The sequence below is a fragment of the Plectrocnemia conspersa genome, unplaced genomic scaffold (genome assembly GCF_051122295.1).
Source record: "Plectrocnemia conspersa isolate PC_06_02 unplaced genomic scaffold, ASM5112229v1 ptg000009l, whole genome shotgun sequence".
Classification (NCBI taxonomy): Eukaryota; Metazoa; Arthropoda; class Insecta; order Trichoptera; family Polycentropodidae; genus Plectrocnemia; species Plectrocnemia conspersa.
In genome coordinates this window covers 12520441-12531696 of record NW_028277173.1, presented here as the reverse complement: position 1 = coordinate 12531696, position 11256 = coordinate 12520441, and the positions used below count along the sequence as shown (strand labels likewise).

The following is an 11256-nucleotide window of genomic DNA, read 5'->3' as shown; positions in this document are numbered from 1 at the left end:
TTACTATCTTATTACTTACTAATATAATAACTAAGACGATATATTAGTCGTAACTTACTTTTAAACGTCATTGTGTAACACCTGAAAGACATTCGTTCTTATTCTAAATGAATCCTTAAGATTTCTTAATTAAATCGTGTCCAATATAAATAATAAGTATTCAGATCTATTATATTTAATTTCTTTTTTTTTCTTTTTCATAGTTTCGAAAATAAATATTGAAGCAATTTGTTACAATTGATAACAAATCAAATGTAGTTAGCAAAAGGTATAACAGTTATGTATAAACAAAATATAATGTAAATAAAAAGAAATATTTTTTACCCAAGATTTACAATGATGCACTAGTGAAGCATTGTAGATATTTATTATAGGTTGGTGTCGATAGTCGCTGAAGCGTTCCAGCTCTAGGTATACTAACATTATTAGCTCTCACAAACATTTTAAAAATAATAATAATTAGAGTTGATTGTTAAAATCTTGTCATTGTATTATCCTATATTATAAACTATATGAATTACTTCTAAAATCAAATCAAGATGATAATATTTATTAAAATATTTCATAGAATGTATGTATGCTGCTCAAGCTAATTCATACTATGGCCAACGAAAAAAAACAAACAGTCGCCATTCCGCTCGTGCGGCACTGCTGTTATGTCAAGGTTGTAATTATTGTTGAGTTATTGCATCTAATATGTCGTTTTCTGTGTGGGGAAAACTTCTATCAAACGAAATATACAGTGCGACAAAAATAAACGCAGGTAATCATCGCTTTAATGCACAAGAGCGAGTGTTAAATTTGAGGTTATGTTTAAATAGAAAATAATGAAATGCATATAATTTTACTTCCAGTGACGAAATTCTTTCGCTGTACGGCGACATTACCTAAAACAATCGAAAATAATGTTAGATCTAAACACGGCAAGTTAAAGATGAACGAAGAATATGTTAACTTCAAGTTCGTTTACCCTGAATTCTTACCGGATCCAAATCCATTGTTCAGGAACCGTACGCGAGAGAAGTTGGAGCGTTTTGATATGCTACATCGAAGGTCTAAGATAGACATTCCGGAATTTTATGTTGGTATGTATTTCAATATACAGTTATGTAGTTTTTATTCCTATTCATTTACATTTTTAATTCAACAATAGGATCGATTATGAGTGTGAAGATATCGGATCAGAACGCAGTAGGAAAGAGTAATAAATTTGTCGGGCTATGCATTCAAAGACAAGGCTGCGGCCTAAAAGCTCAATTCGTATTGCGAAACGTGGTTGACAATCAAGGCGTTGAAGTGAGTACAATTTAGTTTTTTAAACTTCCATAGTGATCATCTTTATTATATTACATTACTTAATTTTAGGTTCTTTATGATCTGTACGATCCCTTAATTCAACAAATACAAGTATTACGTCTCGAAAAACGAATGGATCCCTGTTTACGGTTTCTACGAGACTGCCCACCCGAATACAGTACTTTCAGTTTTGATATGGAACCTGAAATCTTAACAGAAGGTGCAGAAGTACCTGTTAATCGTATTCAGGTATGATTAGTTTGAAATATAATTTTTATTTTGCTTGGATAACGATTGTTGAGATGGTTTGTTTTACAGATTGAAATAAATCCAAGACCATGGCGCGAAAGATGGGATAGGAAAGGATTGAAAGGAGTTTTTAATCTAGAGAAACATTATAGAGATAGGGACCATTGGTGGCATAGTAAATTCGAAAGGCCGTGGGAGAAATATGACTTGATGAAAGACTATAGGTAATCTTAATATTTTAAAATTTAGCTATTTATGTACGTATATAAAAACATGCCACACATCCTATGATTCTTACAAAATGACCGTTATCTTTTTTAATTAAAATGTTTACCTATTCATATATTAAACATTGCTAAATAATACCATATACAGTGTTAAATATAGATGTACCCTAATACCCTAAGGAGACAATGTACCTAATACCCTAAGGAGATAAATGTACCCTAAGGAGACAACACGCTAACAGATAAACGTAGTCTCGAGATATTTAGATATTTTAAAATTGCCTCTTAAATAATCTTGATTCATTACAAAAATAAAAAGTTTTTGATTTTGTATGATGATGGATTTATTATTTTACAAATTTACATTATTTTGTATTTGATAACTATTATATTTTAGATTTCATAAACTATTAAAACTTGAAGCCATCTGTTCAATGGTAGGTAGAGGCATTTGAACAATTTCATAAGCTCAGATATTGTTATTACAGTAAAATTATTAATCTTTAAATATATCAATTTGTAGATTATGCAGGCATGTATTGTAATATGCAGTTATTTATTATGTTATTTTTGTAGAGAGACAATACCTGAAGAAGAACAAGGCGAAATTTGGACAGATGTATACTCGAAACTCCATAAACTGGATATATCTCGACAAAAGACATCTCGCAAGAGGATATTCACTTTCCCGAAGAAGAGGGGATAAACATGCAATATGCCATTGTTATATTTATAGTTGTGCATTTTTTTAAGATTGAATAGTAAAATATACTTCGATATACTATACAACTTTATTATTAAACCAATAAATTATAGAAATTATATATTTTAATTACATATGTATATCTTTTGAATTTAATTTTAATAGGGTGCTATTTAACAGAGAATTATTTTGAGAGATATGTGCATTTAAATAAATACTTTGTTCCACAAAACAAATTGTTTGTGCATTTATGTAAGGTAAATCTTCGGAAAAGGATTCGTTGCAGAGTTATTCGTAAAGTGTTCACTCTTCTAATCAATGTTCGCTCGCACCTAATCTGTACAACACTAATACACAAACAATTCGTTTTATGGAACAATTATTTTATATATATTGCTCATTTAAATTGTACCTATTGCAATACCTGCATACCAAATTATCTCAAATGCTTCTTTGTAATACATTATTTTTATGATTAAAAACAGGTCATTGTTTATCCCTAAAAATGGAAAATTTTGTTCGAGAAGGATAAATTTTTGTTCATTTGGGAATGCTGCGGGAGATAAAAATAGGTCACCTTGGACATTTTTGTCCGAGGAGGATTAAGAAGGATAACATATTTGAGGACAATTCTCCAATCAAGGAGGGCGTCATAATTTTGCGAGCGTCACCTTATTTTAATTTATATTTAGCATCACATATTACGCTTTTATAATATTTTATTGCAAAAAGTAAGTTTTGAAAATAATGTCCGAGGTAACTTGGTTGGATTTGCAATACTCACTTTGCCGATAACCATTCTGGTTTGGTTGTGAACACAGATAAGCCTGATACTTACGGCCCAGTCCGCTAGATCGCAGCACAATCGTGGCAAAACTTTACAAAAGTTGTGGCAAGGCCGCTGCTTGCAGCCCCAACTTTATGTCAGACAGACATATGCGTGACTGTGCCGCGTCCCGCGGGAACCCCTATAGTTCCGCAGTTCCAAACCGCCCGGACTGGATTCGAGACAAACGTGAGTGCCATAAAATTTCGTTACGTTAATATTTATTTCCGATTGGGTAAGAAATGGAGTAATTTCGATGCAGTGGGGGCCCCCGGCCGGGCGTCTGTCAGACGCCGCGAAGCCTCCACAATACGCAAAAACATACAAACAAAACCCAACACGTATGTGTTGTATTGTCAATCGGAATTGTGGTCTATTGGAATAAGTCCGATTGAAATTTGTCCACATGTCCGATCTGTTTATTTTGGTGCAACGCACACCTGCGAATTCGGTGCATTCGCAACAAAAATCGATCGCAAAGGTGTGGCACCGATTTGTAATCACTGTGTGTTTCATTTTTAAATATCTGCTTATACATAATATCACATGCATTTGTTTTATTTGTGACGAAATTTTGCAACATGACCGAAGGCCGCTGTTGGCGACCGGATTTTCGTATGTGTGGAATTCAATTCAAGGTTTAGATTTTTGTTTCATTTGACGAAAATAGGAACGAGTGTGAGGAACGGAACTACACAAATATTTATATTGTAAATTTTTTATGTTCTGAGAAAGATCATGGCCGACGTTTGTTGTTTTTTTTATGCAGCCGCTATGTCAAATTGCCTGATTTTGTTTTTATCGTTTGTTTGAATAATTTTACAACACTTTTCTAGCCCAATGCAAAACCAGGTAACTACAAATTATTTTGTCTCTTCTTTTAGTTACATATTTGGAAAAGCAAAAAAAAAACATTTTTTGGAAAAAATATTAGTTACATGACTTGGGCTTTTGAGGGTTTTATTTTTTACTTCAAATCATATTTAGCTGCATTTATTTAGGTCATATTAAATTATAAATATGTTGTACATTTTATAAGCATTAAACCAATTTGTCGTAATTTTATGACAAATTGAATTGTTTACATATTATATTTTTTGGGAATATAAGCTGCACCTTAACTCTTTGCTTTTCTGACAACAAAACTTTGATTTGAAGTATAAGACAGTGACTTGGGTTCGAATTCCATCCATAGTGTTTTTCAATTTCTATCGTCTGGGAAATCGGAATTAGTGATTATTTTGTAATCATAATTCCAATCAATCATTACAGATTAGGTAATCGTATAATTTCATAATGTCGTGGATAGATATCTTAATAAATAATTATAATTAAAATCAAGTCAGGTCGTGAAGAGTGACATATACTAATTGGTAAGCTGTAATAGCAGGTTATAATTAATAAATAGATGTCTCTGATTTATAAACTTTGGTTTCAGTCTGATGTCTCACTACTTACTTAGTACTGTTTAATTGTGTTTACCCTGTTGTAACACATTGAGCCACTAAACCCGAAGACAAATTCAAATTGTTTTGACCATAAACCATATTCGATATTCTCCATATAAATTAAATAATAAATTTTATTTGATTTTAAATGTTCTGTGAATTTTTATTTTATTTTTCGAATGGGTAATATTAATCTAAATATATTGGAAACTCGGTTTACAAGCATAGTTCGTTCCAGAAACGTGCTCGTATATCAAACAAATTTCTCCATTAGAAATTTAAATTTATTCCTTCAAAAACCCAAAAATATTAATATAAAAATGATTAATACAAATTATAGGTACGTGTATTGTGTATATCTTTTATTATTTAAAGTTATTATATTTATTAATTATTCATATCGGAATAGCTGTTGACTATCACTGATAGCTCAATGAAATATTTTTCTTTTTGGGGAACTTTAATTAAGAACTTATGTATCTAGTAACGCTTGTTTTTGGATTTGGCGAAAATATGGCACTGCATTGTCATTAAAAATATTAATGGCTCGCACTGCTATAGTCTTATACAGATGGTGATTTTACAAAAAATTTTGCATTGTTTCACACATTTTAAATTAACCATAATCGCATTTGAATTAAGGGGTTTCTCAGTATTTTTCTCCTCCTATTCAGACCTCTTCTGTAACCTCGTGCTGTTGCTCGCGATCTATTAGTTTTTCGATGGTCAACTCCTGGCCATGTTTCTTCGCCAAATATCGTCTTCATTCACTTCCAGTCACATGTTCTTCCACAAGGACGCAATTTCATCGACAATTTGCGACTTCCAATCATAATAAAACCCGTCACCGCAATTTTCTCCAAGTAGAATTGAGAATTCCCTTGGTAACCCTACCCCATGCTTGACGATATTTAAGTCACTTCGTAGCATCGCTGAAATAGCGATTTTGTGTAAAGCTTTTTGAAGTTCGAAGTGACCTGCTGATCCATGAAATCGAATTTATCCAGTAGATCGTCCCCAAGGTCCAAGATAACTGAGCGGGAAATTCTTTTTCAAAGAAGAATCATCGACTTTAACAATAATCAGCACAGTTGTGGAGAATGATGCAATACGTACTGCTCGTCTTGCAATACATCGCTCGTTTATCAAGTCTAATTTTATCGATTAAAATTCTCGTATTGCGAAACAATTGTACACCAAGTTACTCGCAATCCGAGGTATATAAATATATTTTTTGGTAAAAGCTGAAAAAAATCGCTGAACCCTGCTATATATACGTAAATTAATATATTATTTATGATACTTAAAACAAATCTAATGTTTTGTTAAATAAAGTATTTAAATGCAAAAGTTAAATCGATAAAATACATAAAATTAAAAAAAATGATATATGAAAATTTACAATTCAGCGGCATTTGTCGTGGAATTTTACACATAATCAGGTTATTTTATTTCCACCAAAGAAATGTTATTATTATTGTGCATGTTAAAATTAATAATTACATACTTTTATGTTACGCTCATCTATTCTAGAATTATGCACTTTCACGTAAATTTTCAATTAAAAATGGCGTCACCTTGGCGATGACATTTTAATTGAAAATCTTTGCACTTGATTGCGCATTGTACTTCAATCGAGTTATTTTTATTTAAATTGTGTTAATTACAAATTGTAAAGCAAATCTAAAAATGGATAAAATTAAATATAATTTAAAATGAAATTGAATGATAAATATTATATATAATATTTAAAATAATAACAATTTTGAATGTAATGTTGCTGCATAATTTTTATATATTTTTACACGTTATATTTTTGTCTCTTTTATGTGTAATCGTTATTATAATCAAATTGAAATTTTTCTGACCGCCGAGTCAAGGGCTTATTTTTGTTTATATTTAACTCGTTGTGTAACAATTGAAAAATGTTTTCTTGATGCGGGTTGAATCTGGATCCGGAGGTTAAGCTGGACTAATAGATGCGAAGGGAGAAGCGGCGGCTTCTGAGAACTTCGCTAGTCTAAAGTTCGGCCTACTCTTGGTTGTAGTCCAAGTTGGAGGGCTATTGATGATCTGATGTCTTGGAATTTCCTAGTGAATGTTCAAGTATGAATACCAGTAGAATAAGTCTCTAAGAGTCTCAAAGGAGTTTTTAGACGAAGTATCTTGGTGTAAGTGATTCCTCTTTGAATATTTTTTGTCCGCCCCTTTTCGGTGGGATGACCAACTACAGAAGAGTAGCGTGTTTTTTAAAAAGAAATTTCTGTTGGCCGATAAAGCAGATTATGATCGTCCGTTTTGAAGGCTATCTCGAATGCACGCGCTGTCTTTTCCCAAGGCGGATATTTTAATCCTTTCTGATTTATGATAGGTACCGTGTGACTTAAGCTGTTTAAAGGTTTCTCGCGGTGGTGCCCCATTTTAACGAAGAAACTCATTTTGCTATAAAAAAACATCTCATTTTATTGGGCAACTCTAGATACATTAGATTAGATTTCAACAAATTATAATCACATTTGTCCAAATTTATTTCTTTAAAAATGTTAACCCTTCAAATTGATTTCAGTTTTTTACAATAGTTTGTTTGAATATTTTATTATTTTACAACATTAAACCAAAAACAGCAGCAGAAGGGCAGCAACAAAAATGAATAGTCATATACTAATTGTCTAATTGTTTCAATTTTTAGTAGACTTTTAATTATTACAATATAATATGATTAATGAACGCATAATTTTCAAGTAAACTAAAGAAGGTAGCGATGTTTATCACTTCAATTCTTATTTTTTGCGTATTTACTATCATTGTCATGGTCAGTAAATTTACAAAAAATACACCTGCTCATTAACCGTAGTTGTATTTTAATTTAAGAGTTGATAAATGAAGAAACACGTATAATAAAAAGATAATATAAACGAGTTAATTTATACCTCATGTGTTAAAAAAACATAATACATTGTTTTTGCAAAAACATCTGCTTTTTAGATTCACCTGTAAGACACTCTCAAAAATAGTCTGTATTAATATAACTTTTAAAGTACATAAAATAAAATTTATAATCTTGATTAAATATATTTTAATCTGCACTATTCGATCGACATGCTGGTTGCATTAATGTTGTTTTTTTATTTTTGCAACATTAAGGTCAAATTATTATGATCTTATCAAAACTAAATATTTTTTTATATATATATATATATATATATATATATATATATATATATATATATATATATATATATATATATATATATATATATATTATGTGGTTCAGAGATACAATTGAAAAGTTCAACAATAGCACATATAAAAAATGTGCTAATTATTATTGACGTATTGAAAGAGAAGAACTTGTTTTATAAGCAGTCACGAGTGATACTTTTCTCTGTGCGAACGAGATGCCATTTGCTAATATTGTGCGAAAATGTGTCACAATGATTGCGTTGAATAACATTAAGGTTAAATATTTAACCAAGTAAAAAATGTACGGTAGTCAGATATATATTATTACGTTCATATAGATAATAATACGTGCTATTGTTAATATTTTTCTTACGTCCAGAACGCATTACTTATAATAGCAAATATTTATAATAATTTATGTACAGTGTGAAATTAAACGCCTTTATAACATGGCATTATTGCTTTTACCCACGCACTAATTGCATTAAACTGCTGAAGATAACTGACGGCTTGAACGTGTATTAATAACCTATCTATCAAGAGTTTCGTTTTAATACATTAGATATATGATCATTACAATGTATTATAAATAACATTTTTTTAATTTAACGAGTAATTGTAATTACTAATCATTAATTTTTTTATATTTTACTTGACTGAATCTAGAAATAATACATTGAATCGCAAATAAAAATGATGCCTTAGTATCTATTAGTTTTATTGTTTTCACCAAATATAAAGCGTGAAATACAATAATGTTTTATAATTCTATAGATACCAAACTTTTTACTGTCTCAATTGCTCTTAATATCTGGCGTTTCAAAAGAATCTGACTTATGCACATGGAAATATGCATTTTATGTGCCTTAACCAAGGATGAGTTATTTAAAAAAAATGAACTTGACCGGAATTCAAAACCCTTTCATGCTTAAAAATCTGACTGGCACTTTGTTGAAGACGAAAGCTCTAAAAAAAATTTACAACGTTATGCATTAAATTTTTTTCCAAGACTACGTCTATCGTTATTTAGCTGTAAATGTTATTCGCATTCGGATTTGAGCATTACATACTCCTAAAATATTTTACCTGGAAGTTGTAACCAAACATGAAGTTTTGTTGTCTTTCTTCTCGATATAATTTCAAAGTATTGCTTACTCATTTAAAAATGAAATCTATATAAATATTTTTAAATGCTTTTAAATTTTAGTTGTAGTTACAATCTGCTAAATTCACAGCTGCATTCAAAGCAGGTAGTAAGAAAAGGAACAGGGATTTCTAATTAACACTCCGAAAGCATTGTTTGACAGATTTATGCTCGACTTTAGGAATAATGATTAACAAACATATCGTTTCGATATACTTGAATATTGCCGGTCAATAAAAAATGAAAATGAAAAGATCAATGACTTTTTTTGTTGAATACATATTCTCTATGATCTGAAGTAGCTCATTATTAGAGAATTTTCAATGTCTAGTATGTACGACGGAATTATAATATGAGTAGGCCGTAAAATTTCCCAAGGCAAGTGTGACAGAAAAAGTTTTAAAAAATAATTTTGTCGATGTATATTCAATATGCAAATTTCTAAATATTCAAATAATATTAGGCACAATATTTCAATGGCGTACATTCATTGTGAACATTTACACCGTGAACGTAAAAACGTGACACATAAATTCATTAAGAATTTCAGGGTTTTGGGTCCGATGAGTGAAACTTTTTGTATTGAATTAACACCCACGCTCGAGCCCTGTTAAATTACGTTTTAGGGTCACTCCGATACTAAAAACGCTAATTTTAAGCTTTCACTATCCGCGTCACGTATCGACGTCAGTGAGCTTAATGAGGCACTTTTCGCCATTTTTCATAGCATAGCCAAAGTGCCTCGGGCTCGGATTCGAGCGACAATACCTCGTAAACTGTTGTCAGGTTTAAGCAATGGTGCGTAATCCAAACTTATAAGAATGCCATAGCTTAGCCGTAGGGCTAAGTTTTATTAGCGTTTTGATAATAAAATAGTGGAGAATTTGTGCAATGGTTGTTAGAATGCTCAGACTCCGTGTCATCGTCGTCATGACGATAAGAATCGAATTGTTGTCATTCAGGTTCTTTTGCGCCTCTGGGATGATGCTTTTCGAAACTGGTTCTGCTGCAGCACAATGATAATTGTGTTACGGATGCAATTGTGCAATGCGCATCGTATTCCGATCTAGAGCTTGTAGCAGAAGGGAAACGTGAATTACCGTAATCTGTTTAATTCATTCAAATTTTATTGTATTATATAACAGTCTACTTCCTAACAGTTGGTATGTGACTTATACAATATATACCAGGTAATGAATTATACATCTATGGTTTTTCGTAACCCTTCACGTTGAGACAATAGTAAGTCATTATTGGAGAATAATGCGATGACAGAGGGGAGTTAGATCTGCGCAGTTTGACTGGAGACCAGACAAGTCCAAATAAATCACATAAGGACTAGCGTATGTGATTTTTCTTGGCACGATTTTTTGGTACGCGTCGCCCTCTCTACTTATTTCATTACTCTATGTGTCATCCTGTACAGGTTCTGACATGCTCTCAGTTTTGTCGTTAGCGTCGACATGAGACATTCAAGTTCACTGAAAAAAATACAAATTTTGCGGAGTGTACCGTACCAACCTGCGCAAGTATACCATAACGTGTGTGGCGGCCTTAAGGTTTCATCTGCGTGAATGAAGAAACTTCGGCTGAAATTCTTTGATTTTGTCAATGGCAAATGTATGGTCATAATATAAATGTGGACAAATGGTGATTTTTTAAAGTTAACAACGGATGGTGTCCGTCAATGCTCGGCAACTTTCCACTGCGAGCTTTAGTTTGCCTTAGAGAGCGCTATCGCTTCCCTTATTCTTACCTGTCGGGCCAGGACGCCAGTGATCGAAAACCCTCTTCTTGCACGAGTCATCCAGCTTCTCAACGAGCTCATATGCGCACCTTAATTGCTTATTTTTTAGTGGTATAATTTAACATTTCGCGTGAATCTTTATTGATATATCTATTAGAGAGAGTGTGTGTATGTATACGTATGTACATATATGAGCGAATGTTTGAATTGTGTATTGGATATGTACATATGTAGTATGTATGTTAATTTTTTAAATAAAACTATTTTGTATAATGGCCATCATGATGCATTGCCAAAACCTATCAAATCCTGATTTGTAATAAAAATTTGTAATAAAAATATAAAAAAGAAAGATTAACTTATTAGGAACTCTTCACTCATTGAGTGTCGAAAAGATACTCGTTATTATTACCTAATGCATTGTAGTCCATGA

At 31.6% G+C, this 11256-nt stretch overlaps 1 protein-coding gene across 1 annotated transcript; it reads left to right on the top strand.

Moving 5' to 3' along the window:
• The first annotated feature begins 596 nt into the window (after window positions 1–596).
• Window positions 597–2556, top strand: mRpL19 (mitochondrial ribosomal protein L19). The gene is made up of 6 exons (XM_088193587.1): window positions 597–763; window positions 855–1085; window positions 1154–1296; window positions 1366–1545; window positions 1615–1769; window positions 2349–2556. The coding sequence occupies exons 1-6, from the start codon at window positions 697–699 to the stop codon at window positions 2476–2478; spliced, it is 906 nt and encodes a 301-aa protein (XP_088049713.1). The 5' UTR covers window positions 597–696; the 3' UTR covers window positions 2479–2556.
• Window positions 2557–11256: the final 8700 nt, after the last annotated feature.